Source organism: Arachis ipaensis, chromosome B1 (genome assembly GCF_059453495.1).
Source record: "Arachis ipaensis isolate K30076 ecotype BB chromosome B1, ASM5945349v1, whole genome shotgun sequence".
NCBI lineage: Eukaryota > Viridiplantae > Streptophyta > Magnoliopsida > Fabales > Fabaceae > Arachis > Arachis ipaensis.
In genome coordinates this window covers 6,595,977-6,619,238 of record NC_142436.1, presented here as the reverse complement: position 1 = coordinate 6,619,238, position 23,262 = coordinate 6,595,977, and the positions used below count along the sequence as shown (strand labels likewise).

Below are 23,262 nucleotides of genomic sequence, written 5' to 3'. Positions count from 1 at the left end.
AATGTATTTTAACAGCAAAAAATCAGACAACTAGATTTTACCTAAATCTAAACTGATTTAGTATTTAAATAATTAAATAAAATTCAATAAAATCGAAGATTTTTTCTTAGCCAAATTGCATATGTCCCACACATGGACAATTGTACCCTTTATTCTCATGAATGAAATTTCTACCTTTGGGAAAAAATGCATTATTGCAACATTTTCTTTTGCACTAAGGCAAAAGTTTACCATAATCTTCTCATTCACATTTCACTCAATAAAAATCTTTGCAACAAGAAAAGAGAAAGATAAAAATAAAAATAAACAGCAGAGAGAGAAAAAGAAAGAGAAAGAGAAAGAGAGAGAAAAAGCGTTGGGGGTGCTGAGTGCGGTGCGGTGCGCGAGGGTAAACAGAAAACTGAAAAAAAAAAAAGAAAAAAAAAATGAAGAAATCGTCAGGAAGCGCTGCAGAGAAGAAGAGAGTGCGACGTTCCTCCGCCGCACCAGATCCCAGCTCCGACGCCCCTCTTAGGGTTTATCTCTTCTCCCATTTCCTTCTCAATCTAGGGTTCCATTTTTCCAATTCCAACTTTTATTTTTATTTTTATTTTTTTTAATAATCATGGTTGTAGGATTATGACTTCTTAGAAGATGACATTCTCATAATTTCTTTTAATTACGAATATTTTTATTTTCTTTCGGGATTTTAGGCTGGAACTCATGGGTTTTGTGCTTATGCATCTGAATTTCATGGCTTTTTGTTTTGTTTTTTTTTATATTATTGTTGATTGAGAAATTTGTGTTTGTTATGTACAGTCATTTAGTTACTTACAGTGAAGGGTGTGCTTGCACTTGGTTGAAACATTATGGATCGAATTTTATTTATTTGTTATTTATACTCTTTTTCTTGGAGTTTGGATTTCAGTAATGTACTGATTAATGTTGTTGTAGTCGTTCTAGATCAGTTGGTCAAATGAAGCAGTTGTTTAAGATAGAGTTTTTGATTTAGTTGTCAATGTCTCTCTTTTAGTTTCATCTGTATTTTTCTTAGGATATGAAATTTTTGGTGAAATTAGAAGCCCTAACGTAGTTCTTAATTCTTATTGACATTTAATCTGGTGTGTATTTGAACTTATGTGTTGATCTAGACTTCATGTCAATTTCTGATTTTCTGGAACTATTTTCATTCCTATAGTTTTACAGGGTATATTTAATGGTTCTCCATTTTTTTTGGCCCCCCATTTTGTACAGCAAGTTAAAGTTGTTTCTGTCATCTTTTGCATTTGTGTTGAGGCTGTTTTGTTTTTCAGAAACAAGCTGCCAAGAAAGATGTGTTTCAAGTGTTTGCTGAGAAGGTTAGGGACCATAAGGATTTGGTTTCTAGGTGGGCCGTTCTACAGGAGACACGTGTTGAATATTTTAGAGGGAAGGATTTTGTGAGCTTCATGAAAAATCATCCAGAACTCAAAGATGTTCTCGAATCGGACAAGAACTTAGAAACAGAAGATATTGCTAACACTCTACTTGCCAAAAATCTTCTAGTGCGCTGTGATCGCGTAGTAAAAACTGTTCGCCCCGGGAAGAAAAAGCTGTCTACTTGGCCTGCACATTTAGAAATTTTCCCTGTACGTACATTTTATTTTGGCGTGAGCTTCTTTATTGCAGTAATTGAATTGCAATGCTTATGATAGAAAGTTTAACCTAGACATAATTTTTAGAATTCTTCATCCACTGCATTGCTGCTATGTTTAAATATTATATTCGTTTTTGGTCCTTATTGCTTATCGGTTGTCTTGTTTCTTCTTCCTCTGGTTTTTGCATGGCTTTTTTATGTAACTTACAGATGTATCTAGGGTAAGTATAATAGAACAAAGTTTGGACTCTAGGGAGTAATCATAATAAATTGATGATGAGTTTTAAGTGAAAGCTAGACCTGGCTGAAGTTGTATCTAAAATTTAAAAAGAATCTATGGTCACCATTAATGGACATATGTGTCTGCTTTACACGGTTACTTGTGCTATACTAGGAAATGAATAACCTGATGGTTTAATCCATGAACATCATCTTATTCTTGGGTTTATCTTTCATAGGTATGGTTTCAATTTACTGTATGAACTGCAGTAATCAGTAGCTGATGCATTTTTAGACTGGTGCGCTTTTGTCCTATCTGTATTTCATTGATGTATCTGTGGTTATATTGAGATATATTTACATTTATCTTCTATATTTTGGCGGTCATTTTGCTATTTCCTTTTAGAAGATTTATATACAAGCATTGTAAACTGTATATAAATTTTAAATGCATATTCGTTCATATCATCCCGTCCAGTTTTATCTTTGCATTAGACTGAAGTGATTTGATTTCTTTGGTTTTGAATCTGACAGAATTAAATTCTCTTTGGCAGGAGCAAGTATTTTCTGAAAATGATGCTTTTTTTGCATGGACATTTGTAAAACGCCATCCACTTTGGCAGACACTCCTCTCATTCTTCTGGCCTGTGTTAACATTGGCTATTTGCTTGTTTCCTGTGTATCCTCATCGCTGCAAGCTACTAATACTTTACTCGTGTGCTGGGATCCTTTTTCTAATTCTCTCTCTACTTCTGAGTAAGTTCTGTTTTTCTTTAAATTTTGATTGTTTTCCTACTTTCTTATCTTTTCTTGGAGTTTTGATTGTGGTTTTACTGTTTTAGATTCTTGTTACCGATTTTCACTTCTGAAGTAAATATTATTATAGCCCTGGAGTGGTTAATGTTCATATATAATATTTATGAAAATATAACAATTAAAGACTATTTATTTTCTATATACCTAAACGCTGGATTTTTATGATTTGTCAATTCTATTCTATGTTTAATCAATGCATTCCAAACACACTGAAGAGTTTAAACCCATGAAATACATATGGAAATGTTGTGAACATTATAATGAGTGTTTATGGGTATGTTTATACCTGATATTAGTATTCTGCTTGCAGTTCTCCTAGAACACCTAGTTGTATGATGACCATTTTGTTTTTCAATTTCCTGGTCATTACTTCATAAAGTGAAGTTGTCTCAGTGGCTTTTCCCAAGAGTGGACTCAATCTATAAATGTCTTAGGTTAAATGGTCAAGTAACCATCTCATCATATTCCTCTAGAAGTGGTTCTGTGATTTATGCTTGAATAGTGTCCTTAGTCTGCTTTAGTGATTTATAGGGGACTAATGTCTATTCTTTATATTGTAGTAAGAGCTGCAATGTTTGGTGTGCTATATATTATACTTGGAAAGAGGGTATGGTTTTTCCCGAATATCCTTGCCGAAGAAGCAACACTGCGAGAGTTGTTTAGATTTTGGCCCAAGAAAGATGAAGAGGAAAGACCTAAGTGGACAACTAGGATTTTCTATGCCATACTGGCTGTGCTGTTCATATTGTTGCTGAGGCATCATGCACCTGATGAAGCCGCCAGAGCAAGGTGTGTTCCTTGACTTGATGGAAACTATTTGCCGTTCTTTCTATCGCTTACTACCTCGTTGCATTGTACAAGTCATGGTTTCTTTTATGGCATGCTTGAATGAAGTTTTTATATATATTTTTTAAACTTTCTACAGGTATCAGAAGAGGGTATCTAACATCATTGATGATGTTCTTGAATGGTCTCCAAGTTTAGCCCTGTCTGGAATGATGGATAAGCAACAAAATGTGTCTAATGCCACAGGATCCTCTGATCCTACCTCACAACCAAACAGAACTGCTGGTGAGCATAGCGCTCCACCTGATGGTGATGAAGATGATATAAATACTTCTGCGGAACAGTATAATACTGAAGTAATTGATAACAACATAGATGATGCAAGTGAAGATGATAAACATCAGCATGATTAAAAGTGAAAAAAAAAAGAACTAAATTAAATATCTCTAGTCACTAGAACACAATTTTCCTTTTGCTTTAAGAGTGTAAAAGTACCATGTATGAAATAATATAACAGTAAAGTCGTTCCTTCTTGAATCTATGCTTTGTAGAGGATTATATATGGCGTAATGCGAGTTTTTCAACGCGATTAATAGGGTGGAAGATGGAAATACATATTAGCTGAGACACAAGTTGATAGCAAATTTATTTATGGTAATTGAACTACCCTAGTAGAGAGGTATCAACAAGATTTTAGTTAGATCGCTGCAAAGAAATATGTTTCAGCACCCTTATATTTTCATTTTGCGAAATTTTATTTGTATATACTTCTTTGATGTTAGTAATTAAAACGAAGGATCAAAGATCTGCCACAGCAGGTTTGCGATGGAAGTGGAGAAATTCTATGACCTGCCTTGACGTAACCAGTTTGATTTACAATTTGTATGTCGTTTTATGATTTTTTTTTATAATAAAATTTATGAAGGATTTATTGGTCAAATAGTCTATTAAAATCTTTATTAAAACTTCTTGTTTAGTAGAACGATATAGTAAATACCTTTGATTACACGATAGTATTAGATGAATTTGGTGATATTCTTTGGTTAAATTTTTTTTATTAAATATATTAATATTGATTTTATATAACAAAAATTATAACAGTGAAATAATTAAAATGATTATATAAATAAATTATCCGAAATTGATAATCACATTCTAATTTAATGTAGTTTTGTTATAAATGTACTTTGTATTACGTGTAATATATTTAAATTTGAGAGTGGCAAACCTAATGTGTCTATTGACATTCATAATTTTTAAAGAAAATTTCACTCTCTTTTTTTAGAGATATTAAAATGACTCTTTTTTTTTATTTGTAAAATATACATTTTCTTTATAACTTTTAAAAAATCTCATCTTTAATTCATTTAAAAATTTTTTTGTTAATTAATATTAATTTTATCTATTTTTTAAGAAAAAATAAATTATTTTTTACAAAAATACCCTTTAATAAAAATTTTATTTTTTGTTATTAAATTTTGCATACCAAAATACTCTTTAATAAATTATTTTTTTATTGATTAAATTGTATTTTTATCAAAATATTTTTTTAAAAATTTAATAATTAAATTATTTTTTCTAATTTTTCTAATTTTTATCAAAATATTTTTTAAAAAAATTTAATAATTAAATTATTTTGCATACCAAAATACCAATATTAATTTTCTTTGTGAAGTGTATACACTAGACAAATTGGAGATGTCTAGATCAACTATTTATGTTGTTTGTTCTTTTGCTATGGTGGCTCCACAATTTTTAATATACATAATAATTTCAACAAAAATTTCTAATATACATAATAAACAAATTAAGTCCCTAACATAGATCACAAAAAAATTCTTATAAGAAAACCCTTCAAAAAGTGATTTTGTAGTTCTGATAAAATAAGTAATAATCATAAGTCTGAAAATTAGATCTAACTAAGTCCAACTGAGTTAATGGAAAACTGATAATTAAACTAATTTGGTTCAAATAAAAAACCAAGTGGTAATGAACTGATAAAAAATTGGTCAAACTGATATATTTTTTAATTATTAATCGATCTAAAATAATAAAACACAAAAAATTTACTTTTTTTCTAAAAAAAAATATACACAATCTTCGAAATAACTTCACTCGACCTTGTCTTTTTCGTCAAAATGTATTTTTGCCAAAAGATAAACTACCAAAAATACACTCAAATAATTTTGTGGTTGACAAAAATATCCCAAACTTTATATAAACAAAAATACCCTCAAATAACTTTAAAATGTGATAAAAATGACCCAAAAAAAATATTTTTTTGTAGGTGACAAACGACTTTTATATTTGATAAATTGCTTATACATTTGAACTAAAATTTTTTAGGAATATTTAGATAATTGTTTAAAAAATACACAAAAAAAATTGATCTCTATATTTTTATTTTATTTTTTAAAAGTATTATTAATTGTTGAAAAAAAAGATAAAACACAATATATACTTAACGAAAAATTGCTAAATTTTAAGGATAAAAATATTTTATTTTTTTAACCATACTTACAAAAAAACATATTAAAATTCAATCTCTAAAGCACTTTTTAATAATACATATTAAAATATTTTTGTCACGTTTTTAAATTATTTGAAGACATTTTCATCAATAACAATTTAAGTACATTTTTATCAACAATAAAATTATTCAAATACATTTTTGGTGATTTACACTTTGCGAAATCATAAAAACCTATTTGTCCCGATCTCCAAAACTTGACACATTTCATTGTGACAGGCACTCAGCTATTTAACGAGTACGTAGATTCCTCTTAGGCTTTAACGAATCAAATCAATAGAAAAAACCAATCCGTTTAAGATTAATTTTAGAAATGACACCACAAAAGAAAAAAATTCCTTTGAATAATTAGTTACATACCTGAGTTGTATTGCTAGTGACGGATTAAACACCTACCTAATTGATTTCTGTTGCCGTATTGCTGATAAAAAAGTTACTGATCTACCACTACCACTGAAGAATACACCCAAAACTTTCATTTTAACTCCTACTCAACTAGAGAAAAGATATAAACTACATGAATAAAATAATAATAATCATAACTAATGCCAATATTTTGTTATTTACACTACTATATTTGCACTATTAAAATCTAAATACTTCCAATTTGTGCACTTATAAATTTTCTACTCTATGTAATTATCCTCCATAACTAACTTCACCAAAGCACTGCTAAAACTTCATAACACAAGCCCAACAAATAATGTTATGTGACCAGATTCATGAGTCAAATTGTCCTATGATGTCTCATCACGTTAACATTAAACAACCGGTGAGGTTACACAAGCTAAGAAAACCAGTCAAACTGAGAGTTGGTACATCAATAGTTTTGTTCCCATCAAAGTCTTCTGATCTGACCATCCATCTCGGCTTGAGCTCTCACTAACACTATTCACTCTGTACAAAATGCAAAAAGAATGAGAAAAGAATGGAGGATTGATTTGACTTCAACAGAAATCACATACCCCAATCACCATCATTCTTTCCCCAAACATCATTTCACACCATAAACAGAAACAAAGCCAAGAATGATTTGCCGCTTGGCATGTATATTTGCCAAGAATGTTTTACAGATAACCAAGGTATTCACCCAATATATGACACTAGGATACAAACCAACCTTGGCATCTATACCCCCCGCATGCAGGGGTCTACTGAATAGCAAGGCGCCTCGCCGATGCGTGCTCGTTGGTGATGCTTCCCCGTTGCTGACCCGAACAGTCCCCTTCATCCACTCTGTCACCAGAATGCAAATGATAAGATTGCAAACCATTATGACTGTGGTAGGAGCCACTGCCATTTTCGTATTTGTCGTGCACTTTCGTTCCCCTTGCATTTAGTTGCACATTGGGAGAGTTCCAAGTTTGATTGGAATCGCAAGGCAAAGGTTCAGAACCAGATGAACTGATTGACTGTGATGACAGGACTGGACCTGAACCATCCTTTTCCTTGCCCTTGTTTGAGCCCTCAACTTCAGATTTCTTTGCAAAACGCCCTCCGGTACCCCTTGCCCTTCTCATAGCATGCTGATGCCGAGATTCATGAAGATATGGCTGAGCAGAACAGATGTTAACACAGTGTGAAGGAGGATGCCAGATGTGAATTTAGAATACATAAAAGCATGACCACAGAACTAGTAAAACCAAATTCTAAATGTTCTTCAAAACATACTTGAATGGTTCATGAGCAGATTTTATAGAATATAAGCTCTAAACTCTATAATTGCTTTCATCGCTTTTAAGTCCATATACAGGTGACTTCTAATGATGTCAGAATTCTATTTGCAATCACAACCATGGTTCAGGAAAAAGCTACAAGAGTATTTTGAAAAACCAATTAGCAAAGAACAAATCACAATGACAAACCTATTGCACTCACAGATTAAGTCAGTGGAGTGAAAATTATGGCAAGCTCATTTTTTAGGATTCAAACAAATGTTGAAGATTTGAGGTGAAGGAGCTTTACACTAGGTTCTCTTATTTTAACTTTGTTTAATGGCCAGCAATTACTAGGCTTCCTTTCTACTTATCTTGTGCTATGCCAGACATTCTCAGATAAATTGAAATCCCTTCATGTCCTAACAAAAAGTTTTTAGCCCAACAAAGTGCAATATGAGGTTTAGTGTTGTAGAAGGCAACATAGCAGCACTAAATTCTCACACTTGAAAACTGTGATTAGGTAGCACGTATACAATACAAAGGCAGTACGACAAAGGTAAGAATAGCAAATATGCACAAAGGCAATACCTTTCTGGATTTTATTAGCTTCTTTTCAAGTTCTGCTTTTGCTCGAGCCTGTCTTCGCCTCAGAATTCCTTGGTATTGCTTAGCATTCACATAAACAGGCTCTTGTGCCATCTCAAGAGGTAATGGCATTCTGGCATGGGGCATTCCTATAAAAGGAGCAAATCCCTGATGGTAAAAATAAATAAAATATGGTTACTTATCTCACTGTTACCTGCATATTACCATTGCTTTAAAGAAACAGAAAAATCAACGAGAGACGAGATTACTATGAACAAAAACAAATCATGATGCTAGTTATCACCTGCACATGAAGTAACATTTAATCACATGTACCAACAATGATAAACAACACATACCAATTGCTGGGGTCCATAAGCTGCCATCATGCCCCCATAGTACGGATCTTGATAAGGATTTGTAGCACATGCCTGCATTGAAAGAATTTAAACAAAGTTAGGAGTTCCATTCTTCCTAAAACAGAAAAGCCTACATCTATAAATTCCAAAATAACAAAATCTCCATAAAAGAGATATGTAATAGGCACATATTTATGCCATTGAAACAAGTCATTGATATTTACAACATCCATGTTTTATATCTTTATAACAAAAAAGGAAAGTACATACAATTGAATGACCAACGAGTTCCAGCTGTGGAGCCTGAGCGAGGCCTTCTTCGCGCATTGAAGGTGCAGAATGCTGCATCCCTTGGTTTTCTTGTCCATAATTTCCTATGGAAAAGACACATGATATTTAATCTCACATATATTTGCATAATTTCATGAAAAAAGTGCATGATTATAATTTTAAGTGCCAATTCATCTTTTTTATCTTCTCTTAGTTTAAGGTTTGTAAATAGCTAGAAATACCCTCAAAGCACCTGATTGATTAGGATCGGCAGGTTGTGAATCCTTGGCAGCATCATCATCTTCCTCATTCATCCCACTATTGGATAAGGACTGACCTTCCTCATTGGATTCTGAATCACCATTAGGGCATTCAAGAGAGGAGGAATTGGATGCATTTGCACCAGGCATTGCTTGAGGGATAGCACTGTAGCCACCACCATGCCACCAAGGCTCAGAACAAACACCACTAGGTTGAAAGGAATGTGGATCCGACCTCAGTCGATTTGCAGTTTCAGACTTGGACTGCATATCTTTAGACACACAACTTATACCAATTACATAAATTCCATTCCACATACTAAATCAAAGCTGAATAATACTAGAAACAACAAGAAAGAAATCATTGGGATAACACAGATTTTATTTTCTACAGAATGTTATACAAGAAACTTGACAACCCAGTGAAATAAATTATGATTCACTATGAAATAGCAAATTATAAATCCTTGGCCAGCACAAAATTCAATAAACCTATTCATATTAACCTTAGAACAACATCAACCAACAGCTTCAGTGAAAGATATAAACAAAAGGAGCATAATTCTAAGACTATGTTACAAATCCTGTTAGTCATATTCAGTGAGTTAACCAAACAGAACCACAAGACATGCCAACGCATGCAACCTAACTGTCTGCCAGACAACGCAACACACTCCCCACGAAGCACCTAGAATTTCCCCAATTTTCCCACCTAATTACACTACCTTAATAGACCCAATTTCACCTTGTTCCCCCAAATTCCCACCCAACCCTAGCTCACATAAATCCTTAATCCGCCATAGCAAACAAAAAATAGTCGTTTCGTGATTCCTCACAAGAATTCTCACAGCACAAGCCATGCAGCTACAGAATTATTCAACCCAGATTGAAAAGACTAAGAAACGCACAAATTTCACCCCCTCAAGTACAAACACAAAACCCTAATCCCCAACCAAAGAAACGAATCAACAAGACAAAATCAAACCAAATTCACCTAATCAATCAATAATTTTCAAAAGGGAACAACAAAACAACGGAAATTGAGCCAAAATCAAAGCAATCGACTCACCCGGGAAGAACCACAACCAGAAAACCCTAGATTTTGGGTCCTCAGAATCTGACAGAAAATTCAAAAGCGCTAATCTGATTCCCCCCTCTCTCTCTCTCTCTCTCTCTCTCTCTCTCTCACACGCACCCGCACTCGCACTCTCTCTCTCTCTCTCTCTCTCTTCTCCTCTCAGTTACTCTCAATTTAGCAGAAGAAAAATATTAATACAAATAATTAAAAGAGAAAATAGTAAAATACAAACATAAAAGGATAAGAAAATAAATAAAATAATAATTTGTAACCCTCAAAAAGTCTTGGTCTTTTAAAAGTCTCTAGACCCCTTCCTCTTCTTCTAAAGTGCACGTTGCGTTACTTAAATCTTTCTTAGTAAGTGACAAAGGTAATGATGACGTCACCTAAATGTGGGGTCCATGAGGTTCTACTGCTGGGGGCACGTGGCGCTTAGCGGGAGAAGGGGGACCGAGTGAGCCGGTGGAAGAGCGAAGCATTTGGTGTGCGAGAAGCTGTGAAGTTCAAGGGGGAACCGGCGATAGCGGGTTGGAGAGTGGGTGAGGGGACTGATGACTGCGGGTAAGGGTATCAGGGCCCCTTCTATGAAAGGAAATTGTGGCCCACGTGACACGCACTTGACTAGCAGGAATCCGCGAAACGCGTGGCCTCTATGCGGGGACCACATCGTCCCAAACTTGACAGCAACCTTGGCCACGTGTCCTCTTCTTGAGCTACAAAAATGTCCTTCTTTTCTTTGTTTTTTATTTCTTTATTTCTTTATAATTATAAAATGTAGTATTAAATTAATTTTCTTGGAAGCAATTATTGATTGAATTTTCTCCGTTTATATTGAATTTTTTAAATAAATATTTTATATTTTTATTGATCAATACACGTATTTACAAGTAAACTATTAATTTAAGTATTATTACTTATCTCATTTATTATAAATGAGTTCATAATATACGTAAATAAGATAAGACACGTAATTGATAAACGTGTCACAGGGTGCACACGTATTGTGTAACCGCGTTTATATAAATGAGATAAGCGCAAACAACACTTATATATGTAATTCGTTTATAATAAATAAGTTGGATTGTATGAGAGATATGATAACACTATAAATAAAGTTATTATCCAACTGTTAATGATCTTGAGACATATATAATAGAACTAAATAAGTGTACGGTCCTCCAAATTTATGCACCTCCCTATCAAATAAACATAAAATGGGATTGTTATTTTGTTATACCTCCATCCCAAACCAATCATAAAAAGCTATAAAAGTATAACTTCAAACATCATAAACTAACTTACAAATACCTAAGATTTTTTGACGGATGCAATACGGAGACTTCAAATACATTCTAATGCAGTTTGTCTGCAATGTACGTGGTACTTTGCTCAATCATACTCAACAATTCTAGACTCAGCATTCTTCTAAATACTGTATACCTAGCATGACAGCCTTTATGTTCTTTAATCTATGCACAATGCAAAATTCTACACCGTCATCTATGTTGTAATCATCTTCTCCCGTATTAAAAAAATGAAATATCCTCATGTATCGCGCCAAGATTCAACGTGTGAGAGTGGCTAGGTACAACAGACAACTCCAAAACTGGCTTCAGGGCAGGTAGAAGATACCGAACTATTCTACCGACCGAGGTCTCGAGTACAAACTCCTCATCATCCAAAAAAAAACACTTTTGTTGCTCTCGACACGTATTCTTCATCCGACTCCTCACTATCCACCTCCGTGTGTTCCACTAGACTAGCACAATATAGAGGTGGTAGTGCAAGAGGTGAGTCGTTTTGGACAAAAGTCGAGTATCCAGAACCACCACCACATACGGCACCAACCTCCGCAGCAAGCTTCATCACTTATTGGGCTATGATTCTTCCATGAACATCAAACATCAATCACACATGCTCATCGTCATCCAATAAAAAAACATGAAACCGAAATAATCTATTTTCCATCAGTGCTAACAACTTCTACCCAATTCTTCAAACCTTATTTATTCCATTAGCACCCAAACTCGTCAATATTAGGCTTTTCAACTCAGAAAAAAAAATCTAATCAACGAGTGTCCAGTAGGATAAGATTTTCACTCTCAAAAACAACCCCGTCGTCACCCATTCTCATGTGACAATTAGAATATACACTTACAAAAACATATTCAGACATTCTTGTTAAACCTTTTGAGAGAACAAAGAAGAAAAAAGGGTAAGAAGAAGTGATTTGCTTGTAACCAACACCACTACTTGCAGATCATTTTATAGCTGAATTAAATTTGTCGTATTATATCTCGTTTACGGTATAAACGAGTTAATAATACACGTATCTCGTTTACATTACGTTGAAATCCAACTCCGACATGTGTCTCATGTGCACCCAATTAATTCACATAAATTACGTGTCTTATTTTGATTCTCATCAATTTCATTGTATATGTATAATAATTTTTAATTATATAGTATAATATTTTAGGAGTATAAATAAGTCGGATAAAATTATACCTAAATTCGTACTTAATCTTATTCGCAATTCAATCTGTTCAGCTTTTAATCCGACCCCGATGCGGGGATTGAGTTACCAACCGTATTCAAATGAGCTGGGTCAAGTTTGAGTATTCTTAGATAGGATTAGTATTAAAAATCCTAATCCGTCACACTAAAAATGACGCAATTTTATTTGTTTTTTTTTTAAAGAATGACATTTTCTTACCTTGTTATTTTAGACAATACAATTGTTTTTTTTTTTAATTTCATCAAATACTAATAAAAATAAAAAATTATTCTCTACATACAAGCATTTTTCCCATACAAGTTATACAAGCATTTATATTCACGCGCTTTCATGTTTTTCTTCGTGTCTCTTCTTCTTCTTCTTAAATTTTCTCTCTCGTTATCGTCGTCATCAACACCACCTCTTTCTCTTCCTCCTCTTCCTCATTTTCTTCATTGGAATTTCTTCTCCTCTTTTCTTTTTCTTTTTCTCTTTCTCCTCCATCATCAGTTATCTCGTTGTTGAAAATAATAAATAATTCAGGTTCAGATTGTCAACCAGAACGAAATTAATTATTGTTTTGAATCCAATCGAGTGGCTGAGGTGTGGTTCAATTTAGAAGAAAAATATAGCATTAGAGAAAATATTTTTCTGTATTTGCAGCAAATTTGGGTGTAGTATGAAAATATTTGGGTGTAACACGAAGATATTTGGGTGTATTTTAAGATTTTCTTTTGTGTATTTTTATTCTGATTAGTTCTGCATAATTCAAAACTCTTCCTCTTCCTCCTTTTCATCTTCTACTGCTTTTTCTTTTTTTTTTCTCATCATCATCACCATCTTCTTCTTTTTTTTCTTTCTTATTCATCTTTTTCTTTTTGTTTTACCTTCTCAAGTTTCTTTTTGTTTTACTCTCTTAATAAGAATAAAAACAAAAAAATGAAATAAAGAAGAAGAAGAAACACATAATGCTACAAAATTACTTAGAAGAGGATGAACTTACATTCATTTAACTAAAAGAAAAAAAGAAATAAGGAAACAAAGAAGAAGAAAAAATGCAGCATTAGAGAAAATATTTTTCTGTACAGCAAATTTAGTTGTAACACGAAAATATTTGGGTGTAACACGAAGATATTTGAGTGTATTTTAAGAATTTTTGGGTGTATTTTTATTCTGATAAGTTCTGCATAATTCAAAATTCTTCCTCTTCCTCCTCCTCCTTATCTTCTACTATTTCTTCTTTTCCATCTTCTTATTTCGTTTTTTTATAATTCTTTTTAGGAGAAAAAATCAAACAAAGAAGAAAAAAAACATAATGTTGCAAAATCAAAATAGAAAGAGGAGGAGAAAAAAATGCAGCAACAACAACAATAATAAAAAAATAATGATGAAGATGAAACACGCGAAGAAAAAGGAGAAGAAATGCAAAGAAGAAGGAGAAGAAGAAGGAAGAGAAAGAAGAAAAGGAGAAACGCGAAGAAGAAGAAGCGTCTTTCATAATGGTGAGTGAAAGCGCGCTTTGAAAACGGTTGAGTGACGCGCATGTTTTTTTTTTTTTTGTTGCCCACGGTATCCCCCAACCCGACAGGCCAAGGACTAATCCGTCACGGATCGGAGCTCCATTTAAGGGTCTGCCGCTGGCCAATGGGTTGCTGCATGCACAAGACGGGATTCGAACCTCCGACACTTGCTTAAGCGGACGAGTGAGCTGACCACTCGACCAACCCAAATTGGTTTGAGTGACGCGCATGTTATCACACTCCAGTAGATAAATGTAGTTTTTGTTAAACTTGGCCCAACTTATAAGACTTATAAGCCAAAAAAAATTTGTATGTATAGCATAACTCAAAAATCAATCTAGTAGCATTTTTATTTGTAACAAAAGAATCAACCACCACCACTTCTTATCTTATACTTATCATTATAATTTTTATTTCTAGTATTTCATTATAGCATTTTGCTACTATCACTATTTTCTATATCACCACCATCATCACCATAATTATAGAGGTGTTCGCAGTATTATTTGAATCAATTTTAAAAGATATATATAATTTGTTGTGATTTTAATTTTTATCGGTTTATTTTGTTTTTAAATCTAATCCAATCTAAAATTTTTTATTTAGAATCGATTATTTATTCTTTTTTTAAATTATAAAATTTTAAGATTCCATTATCAAAAAACAGACGTAAGTTTAAGTTGGTAAAATAAATGAATTAATAAATTTCATTATATATTCACAAAATACTCACTAAATAATAATAATACATAAATAAAATTAAAAAATATAATAAACTAAAGATATTATATGTAAAATTTAAATATAATAATAAATAATAATATTATATTATATTTTAGGCAATTTACATAAATAAATTGTTTGTCCTTTAAATTCACGCAATTACATTCTTTTAAATATGAAGACGTAAATACATTGTTTCATATATCTATAGAAACCGCTACTAGCAATAGCGGTTTACGGAAACACATAATCCGCTATAACCAGCCGCGGATTACATGCAAATGGGGGAACACAGAAACCGCTAGAGGCTGTCGCGGTTTCTGTTTATTGATGTTTGGCCATAAATCGCTACTAGCAATAGCGGTTTATTTGTGTGGAGAAGTGTGTGTAAACCGCTGGAGGTAGTAACGGTTTACGTTGAACAAGATATTTGCTGTTTCTGTACTATTTCCGTGTCAACTTATATGTTATGATTTTTCATATCTTGTTTTCATATACATGGGCATGCGCGGAGTAGTCTTAACAAGATCGAATTTTGATAATAATCTTATATGGTGTCTTATTTGTATTTCTTGTTTGTGAACTAAAGTTTTGGCTTTATTTTGTTTGGTCAGGGAGAATGCATGACTTTGGTTTAGTTTAGTGTGTATCGGAATGTGATTTTAGAAAATCTCTTATATGTTTAGATGTTATTTTACTAGCTCAACTTATTTTGTTTTGTTAAGTTTTTTTAATTTTATTCTGTATTTGTGATTGAATAGCTTAACTAAAGATTAAAAAAAAATTATAGACATTTTTTGTCAAAAATATTACCCACAGTTTCTTTTCACAAAATGTCCAATGAATTTGCTTCTGACAAAATAGAGTTCACGTTAGTGAAAATCAAAAAAATTTTACTTTACTTACAATTTTTACTTTCTAACGTCAGTTTCTATTTTATTCTTTTATATATATATATATATATATATATATATATATATATATATATATATATAAAAGAATAAATAGCTCACGTAAGTGAAAATTAAGAAATTTTTACTTTACTTACTGTTCTTGATGAGTTTGGTTAGTGTATAATTCGTCCGTCGATGAATGTCTACAAGCTTCTCGTTGGGATGAGTTATACGTCGGCAAGGAGAGAACAAGGGGGTGGGTACCTGCAAAAGACACTCCAATGCTCAAGTCAGTAAGTGTTTAAGAGGTGTGAGGGAGAGAGAAAGAAAAAGAAGGCTAAGAAAAGGAAGGCTAAGAGTTATTATAGGAAAGTTTTATTTCTATCCGTTGAAATTATAGCATATAACCACTATATAAACATTTGTAAAATTTCAATTCAATTATTATCAACAATAACAACTACATTCACATCTTCTTTTCATATTATTATTATTATTATTATTATTTTATTTTATTTCCTTTTCTCTTTAATAATTATATAGCGAGTGCATTATTGTGAGTAATGTTCAATTTCATATTACTTTGTAGCTATTAGAAGTCAAAATTCCGCTGCAGACTCAATAATTGATATCAAGAGCCAACGTTATATTATTCATTATTTGAGTGGTAAAATTCAATTTTGAATATAATGACTTCTACTAGTAGTAATGTCAAAGTAGGCAAATATGAAATCGAAAAGTTCAATGGGAAAAATGATTTTTCCTATTGGAGGATGCAGATGAAAAATCTGCTTATATCACAGAAGTTACACAAGGCACTAGCAGGAAAAGAGAAAAAGCCGGAGAAAATGAAAGATGAGGATTGGGAAGAATTAGATCTTGAGGCGCGGGCTGCAATAATCTTATGTCTTGAGAGGGATGTTGCTTTTTTGGTAAATGAAGAAGCAACTGCAGCAGGCGTTTGGTTAAAGTTAGAGAGTAACTTCATGACGAAGACTCTAACTAACAGGATCTACTTAAAATCCAAATTGTATACATGCAAGATGGAGGAAGGCACCTCAATCCGAGAATATATTAATAAGTTTGACAGGATCATATCAAACTTAAAGAATATAGATGTGAAGGTTGATGATGAAGACCAAGCACTCATATTGTTACTTTCATTACCGAAGTCCTATGAAAATCTGGTGCAGACATTGATGCTGGTGGGTGACACTCTGACCATGGATGAGACGAGGGCATCACTTTTAGCGGATGATCTACGTAAGGTTGCTACAAGTGTAATGTCATCTTCAAATGGAAGAGAGTATAATGATCAAGTACAAGGATTGTTCGCGGCTAGAGGAAGGACTAATGAAAGAGGAAAAGGTAATAAGCGTGGAAAGTCTAGGCCAAAATCTAGACCTCACGCGAAGAGAACATGCTTTAAATGTGGTGAGGCTGGACATTTCAAAGCAAATTGTCCAAATAAGAAGATAACTTTCAAGAAACAGAACAACGACAACCCAAAAGAAAAGCAAGAAGCAAGCTACGTCTCAAATGATGAGGAAGATTGCTACTCTGTGACAGAACAATCTTATGAAATCTTCGATAAGTGGATTCTTGATTCAGGAGCCTCTCACCATATGTGTTCAAATATATATGTGCGATAGAATTTACCTTTAAGTTTTAAAGACACTTTTTGTCGCATATAAAACCATATACACTCCGCCATTTTGACCAACCTGCTTGGATCCTATGATTTTCATCCTGTTCAATCTCTCCATTATCCTGTATGATGCACCCAAGATACTTAAAACTTTTAACTTTTCGTAGGATGTTTTCTCCATTATTCACCTCTATATTAGGGTTTTCCTTTTTCAGACTGAACTTACATTCCATATATTCCATCTTGCTACGGCTTATGCCCAGACTATACACTTCTAGAGCTTCTCTCCATAACTCCAACTTCTTATTTAGGTCTTCCATTGACTCTCCTATAAGGATGATATCATCGACAAAAAGCATGCACTATGGCACAGGCTCTTGGATGTGCTCTGTGAGTACTTCTAAGACTAATGTGAAAAGGTATGGACTTAAGAATGATCCCTAGTGTAATTCTATATCAATAGAAAATTTTTCTGTCACATCATCTTAAATCTTCACATTAGTTGTGGCCCATCATACATGTCTTTAATTGCATGAATATATACAATTTTTACTCTTCTCTTTTCTAAAACCTTCCATAAAACTTCTCTTTTCATCTGACTAACACTATTTTTTTTTTGGTTCGTCTATGTCTTGTACTTGCTTTTATTTCCTTGCAGAATCACTTTTAATAATGGTCTCTTTAATTTTAAGAGCATAAGTCAAGAGGAAGACACTTAAGAAGTTTATATTTTTTCCCTTCTATCCTATGGTTGACTATTGACATATTCCCACATACACGGGGAAATTTACTGCATCGTGCATGCTCCAAAAGTATCTATAGTTGCTATGTTATGTAATTACATTTTATTTTTACATAATATATTAAGAAACCATGTAAAAGAAATTAAAATAAGCAATAATATTGTATCTCAAAGCCTCATAGAGAGAGAACAATTCCAATATCAGTAATGCAAAGTCATTTACAAAGAGTAAAAGCTGCGTTTGTTTACGGATATAGGACTGAAACAGAAATATAAAACCGTATTTAACAAAAAAAATACGAATAAAAATAATGTGTCTAAAAATATTAGATTAATATATTTTGTATTTTGTATTCATCCTGATAAAAAAGAGACAAAAATACTAATAAAAAACATAATTATTTTTTATTTATTATTTATTACTTTTGTTAATTTTTTATAATTATAATTTTTTATTATTATATTTTTTATTTCAAATTTTTTAAATAAAAAAATAAATATTCATAATTTATTTTAATTTATCATTAAATAAAATATAAAAACACAAAATTTTATATTTTTATTTTTCAATATCTTACTCTATTCTATTTTCAGTCTTGTCTTATTGTATTCTAAAAAACAATGTCTTATTGTATTCTAAAAAACAAACTCAGCAAAAGAAAACACTACTTCGAAGTTCGACTCGAAATAAAAGTCAACTTGAATGAGGTCTGAATTCTGAGATCATGTGAACAGGTGTCATCTGAGGAGTAGGAATAGGAATATCCCGCTACCACAAATGCCAACCCAAATAAACATGAAGAAGGAAAATACTTATCCACCTTTATTCCAATACATACAATAATACCTTAAAATGTTCAACAACTAACAAAATTTATTATTTTTATTTTTATTTTTAATTATTAATTTAATTTTTTAATTTAATAATTTAATAATATATTTTTATACATTAATAATTAATTATTAATTAAAAATAATAAATTCTATTACTTCTCTAGATTTTTAAATTAGAAGTATACATATCCTATAGTTACAAAAAAATAAAAATGCTTCCCCAAATTTAATTTTACATCTAATCCAAATAGAGTCACCATTGTGCAATTTCTTCCCCAAGTAATTAGGCGTTGTTTCTCGAGTATTCATATGCTAAAAACCAACGACCTATCATCATTTTAAAAATTCATCTTTCCGTAAATAGTTACTCACAATCTTTTATAATACTATAATTAAAATGTTTGGAATTTGATCTTGATTAATTTAAAAAAATATAAATTTTATAAATTTACATAAATAAAAAAAAGATTTTTATATGAAAAGATTCATATGATATAATTATTTAGGTTATGTTTAGAAACAACACTAAAATTAAAAGATAGAAACGAGAAGATAAATAAAGAGATAAAAATTAAATTAAATCTTTGTATTATGATTGATATAAAATGCACATTATTAAATTATATCTCAATATTTTATTTAATTTAAAATAAATATAAAAAATAAAAATAAAATAAATTTTAATCCCTCTTCATCGTCGTCAGAATTAGTCTCACCTTCATAAATACAATATCAATCTTATTCTCTCACTCTCATTTTCAGTGCCAAAAAAAAAAAAAAAAAACGAATATCTTATCCGATCCCTAATAAATAATAATTATATTGAAAGGACAATGAGATAAAAAAAAAATCAAATTTGATCCCTAATTATTTTTGGGATATGATTAGTTTCTGTACCAAAAAAAATACTATTAATTTTTTTTGGCACAAGAACCTTTTTGTCTTTTCGAAATAATTCTCAGAAGTCGAATTGAATTTTTTTTTGTCAAAGACCTCGTTGTCTTTCGAGATAATTGTCAGGAACTGTTTTGAGTTTTTCTCAAAAACAAACAACCTTATGTATTTCTCTATTATTTAAGCTTTGAATAAATAGTTTGATGACAAATTTCTTCTTAGGTGGGAGGAAACCAGAATCACCGGGTCACATGCTGGCTGGTGAGGTTTCTTTATTCCAGTTTGGATTTGTGTACCGATCTATAATGTTAGACACGTCATGAGTGATTGGTGCCATGATTTTTTTTTTGGAGCTGAAAAAAATATTCGAGATTCTCATAGGATAATTTGTCATCTTAATTTTATTTTTAAGCCCAGAAATGAAATTCTGATTAAGGAATCATGAAACTGATTAAATTATTTTAAAATATTCACCAAACGATTATTTTAAAAATTGTCCATTGCTCATTCCTGATGATATGCTCATAGTTTACAATATTATATCACAGTTCAAGACATGAATTCAGATATGAACTCCACGTGTTACTAAAGATGGGATCAAAATAGCATAGTCCTTTTATTTTATTCATCGTAGTTGGGACCGTGCTCTGTGGTTATGTGAGGATCTTCTCGACATTATTGCTAATTGATTTCACTAATATATTATACTTTACTGCACAAGTTAAAAGATGAAAGAATTATTAAAAAATGAATGCAGCAATTGTATGAATTATGATGGATGCATATACAATCTACCATTTTATATGCTGCAAGCAACCAAGATTGTCAAACTCAAACACGCATGTTTTGATTTATTTATTTATTTATTTTTACACGTCCATTCATACTGGGAAGATACTTTATAAGATAATAAAGAAAAATACTATAATTTTGGCCAGAGCTTTTGAATAAATACACTATTTCTAAAATAATTTATTCCTACTAACTTAAATCATTTAACTACTACAGTAAACAATACCAATAAAAAATAGAAAAAAAAACTACTACAAGCAAATGATAAATTCAGGCACAATAGGGGTTTCTACTTTCTACCCATCAAATGAACTTGAGTTGCAACATTCCACTTCGAAAAGTGAGGTTTTAATACCATCACCTCACCTAACATTGATGAAGATGATATTAACTGGACAAGAAACGTTTCCACAAAACCAAAACATTCTGTTGTTCTTTCACCATAATTTGTGAGAGGTTTGATGACAATACATAACCTAACTAATTCTAATGCTGACAGCAATATTGGATCCACTATTTGTGCATTATTTACAACTTGGTATCAAATTACATATTTGAAAGTTTAAGGTGTAAATTTTACATGGACTGTAATTTAGGGGGCTTAACTATATTTTTCTTGATAAATAATGGAACAAATTTTGAAGAGGAGAAGTTGCACTAAGATATTAATAAAGATTAACTGGCAAGCTTGAAGGCATCAATGAAGAGACCGTAAGTGAAACCCATTTTGAAATTGTTCAGAAGAGCAATAGGGAAAGTAACTTTAGGCCTGCTGTAATAGAATTTAGTCACATACTCTGTAAGAAGAACACAAAGCACTGCTGCAATGACATCATTGACTCCTAGAGCTCCAAATGATAGGGAGATTGTCTGTGCAACATAGAATCCACCCAGCAAGGAGATTCCACCGAATAGAGTCCTGCGAGAAGGGCTCTTGAAGTAATTCCTCGAGAGTTCAGGCACGAGTCGAATGATGTCAACTAGTCTCCGTGATCCGCCATTATCTTGGACGGCTCGAACACGAAGCCCTGCTGAAGATCTGGACGTAAACCTTCCAGAGACCCCAACTTTGGGTTTAGTACTCGGGTGAAAGTTGAGACCAATATGGATCAGGTTCATTGACAGAGCCATTGTTCTCTTTATCAGAAATCAGTAAGTTTGAACCAGAAAGATAGCCAGCCTAGGAAAGTTAGTAGATGCAGAATGTTATATATCAGATAATCACATATTCAATCCAGCAAGAATAACACCAATACAAAAAATAAAGCAAAAAGATATCAAATAAGTAGAACAGAATCAGTAATACCAGGAATTTAATGTGGACTAAAATTTGATTGTAATATTTTCAGCTACAAGTGGTTCTTAAATTTTAATCTTAATTTCTACAAGTACAATATTTGCATTAGATTAGCACATAGATCATAGGTGCAGATCATCCACTGTAAAATTTCCTCAAGCATCTAAAACTTAAAGTTGATGTTTCAAAGCAACACAAGTATTTAAATAGGACGGGTCTATAATATGCTCAATGGTTCATAGCAATATTCAGATGAATAATATGAGCTAAGGTGAAAAAAAAAGTGCAGAAGTTTAAAGACATGAGTGCTTCCTTTCACATGACAATTCTATCTTACAGATAACTTTACTTAGAAAACCTGCTAGTAGGTCAGATTATCACAGCCTCACAAATCACAACACAACAGATGCAACATTTTTATAGAAACAATATGTGTATAAGTTTGAAAATCATTGAGACATTATATCAAACACTTCATGAGCATCTTCTACCACACTGTTTGCAATGAAGATACCCAATAAAGTTTCTTTGGGCCATCATATGAAAAAGTTCTCCAGCATCGCTAATCCTACCAGTATCATAAAATCATGAACACAAATATCATGGAATTTTTATTTCTGTTTCTTGAGCACTTCATAGAAATTGGAACTACAAACAGAATTTCAAACTTTATTATTATTATTATTATTAGTTTATAAATTTGAATTAGTTAAGAGGGCAAGAAAGAAAAGGAATGTGTAAATAACGATTGAATGAATATGAAATGACTTTGAGAGTTGATAGTGCGCTTCACTGACCTAAATGGAGGAAAAAGAATAAGCTTTCTGCTATTCTGTGGACTCTGGAAACTAGAGACCCCCAACACCAAACTCAGCATCTCCATGTTTTTTTTTTCCTTCCATTTTTGGGCTCAAGCGAATTTTTGTTTACGTTTCTGTGCACATGCCATGGGCTATATACCTTTTGGACCCTTAAATTAGTTTCTAAATAGTAAGCAACTCTAATGGAATATTTTAAAAATATTTTTAAAAAATAAATAGACTTATAATTAAAATTTGTATTAAAATTGATAAATAAAATAAGATCAATTTTATTTTATAAAAATGATATCGTTTTGATAGAAAAACAATAAATTATTTTAATAAAATAATTAAAAATAATATAAGCTTTAAAATAATAAATTATATTTTTAATTTTAAATTATTATTTATGATATATAATCTCAGAAATATTAATACATTATTTT

At 31.8% G+C, this 23,262-nt stretch overlaps 3 protein-coding genes across 6 annotated transcripts; 1 reads left to right on the top strand and 2 right to left on the bottom strand.

Annotated features, from left to right (window-relative positions):
- The first annotated feature begins 193 nt into the window (after window positions 1-193).
- LOC107611881 (translocation protein-like protein) lies at window positions 194-3,973 on the top strand. The gene is made up of 5 exons (XM_016313782.3): window positions 194-515; window positions 1,293-1,607; window positions 2,389-2,590; window positions 3,211-3,439; window positions 3,576-3,973. The coding sequence occupies exons 1-5, from the start codon at window positions 426-428 to the stop codon at window positions 3,847-3,849; spliced, it is 1,110 nt and encodes a 369-aa protein (XP_016169268.1). The 5' UTR covers window positions 194-425; the 3' UTR covers window positions 3,850-3,973.
- Window positions 3,974-6,689: 2,716 nt separating this feature from the next.
- Window positions 6,690-10,507, bottom strand: LOC107611622 (nuclear transcription factor Y subunit A-1). 4 transcript variants are annotated; one of them, XM_088500930.1, is made up of 7 exons: window positions 10,168-10,494; window positions 9,092-9,370; window positions 8,839-8,942; window positions 8,569-8,640; window positions 8,213-8,377; window positions 7,087-7,519; window positions 6,690-6,863 (listed from the first exon to the last, which is right to left on the bottom strand). In XM_088500930.1, exons 2-6 carry the CDS (start codon window positions 9,366-9,368, stop codon window positions 7,118-7,120), a joined length of 1,020 nt encoding a protein of 339 aa, XP_088357056.1. In that variant the 5' UTR covers window positions 9,369-9,370; window positions 10,168-10,494; the 3' UTR covers window positions 6,690-6,863; window positions 7,087-7,117. The 4 variants fall into 4 exon arrangements, with proteins under 4 accessions (XP_088357056.1, XP_016169147.1, XP_016169092.1 ...); XM_016313661.3 differs by having other exon boundaries at window positions 6,690-7,519; window positions 10,168-10,507; XM_016313606.2 differs by lacking the exon at window positions 10,168-10,494 and having other exon boundaries at window positions 9,092-9,560.
- Window positions 10,508-21,223: 10,716 nt separating this feature from the next.
- On the bottom strand, window positions 21,224-22,936 carry NPQ6 (YCF20-like protein (DUF565)). Its single transcript, XM_016313481.3, has 2 exons — window positions 22,814-22,936; window positions 21,224-21,899 (listed from the first exon to the last, which is right to left on the bottom strand). The coding sequence occupies exon 2, from the start codon at window positions 21,848-21,850 to the stop codon at window positions 21,395-21,397; it is 456 nt and encodes a 151-aa protein (XP_016168967.1). The 5' UTR covers window positions 21,851-21,899; window positions 22,814-22,936; the 3' UTR covers window positions 21,224-21,394.
- Between the last annotated feature and the right edge of the window lie 326 nt (window positions 22,937-23,262).

What these genes read in the sequence shown, in the direction of transcription:
- LOC107611881 (XM_016313782.3), top strand. Translation starts at nt 426, where the DNA reads ATGAAGAAATCGTCAGGAAGCGCTGCAGAGAAGAAGAGAGTGCGACGT. An exon ending in GCTCCGACGCCCCTCTTAGG is followed by an intron (nt 516 to 1,292) that starts GTTTATCTCTTC and finishes TTTGTTTTTCAG; the next exon opens with AAACAAGCTGCCAAGAAAGA. An exon ending in AATTCTCTCTCTACTTCTGA is followed by an intron (nt 2,591 to 3,210) that starts GTAAGTTCTGTT and finishes TTTATATTGTAG; the next exon opens with TAAGAGCTGCAATGTTTGGT.
- NPQ6 (XM_016313481.3), bottom strand. Translation starts at nt 21,850, where the DNA reads ATGGCTCTGTCAATGAACCTGATCCATATTGGTCTCAACTTTCACCCG.
- LOC107611622 (XM_016313553.2), bottom strand. Translation starts at nt 9,416, where the DNA reads ATGTGGAATGGAATTTATGTAATTGGTATAAGTTGTGTGTCTAAAGAT. An exon ending in TGCCGATCCTAATCAATCAG is followed by an intron (nt 8,943 to 9,091) that starts GTGCTTTGAGGG and finishes TCTTTTCCATAG; the next exon opens with GAAATTATGGACAAGAAAAC. An exon ending in CTTATGGACCCCAGCAATTG is followed by an intron (nt 8,378 to 8,568) that starts GTATGTGTTGTT and finishes TTTTACCATCAG; the next exon opens with GGATTTGCTCCTTTTATAGG.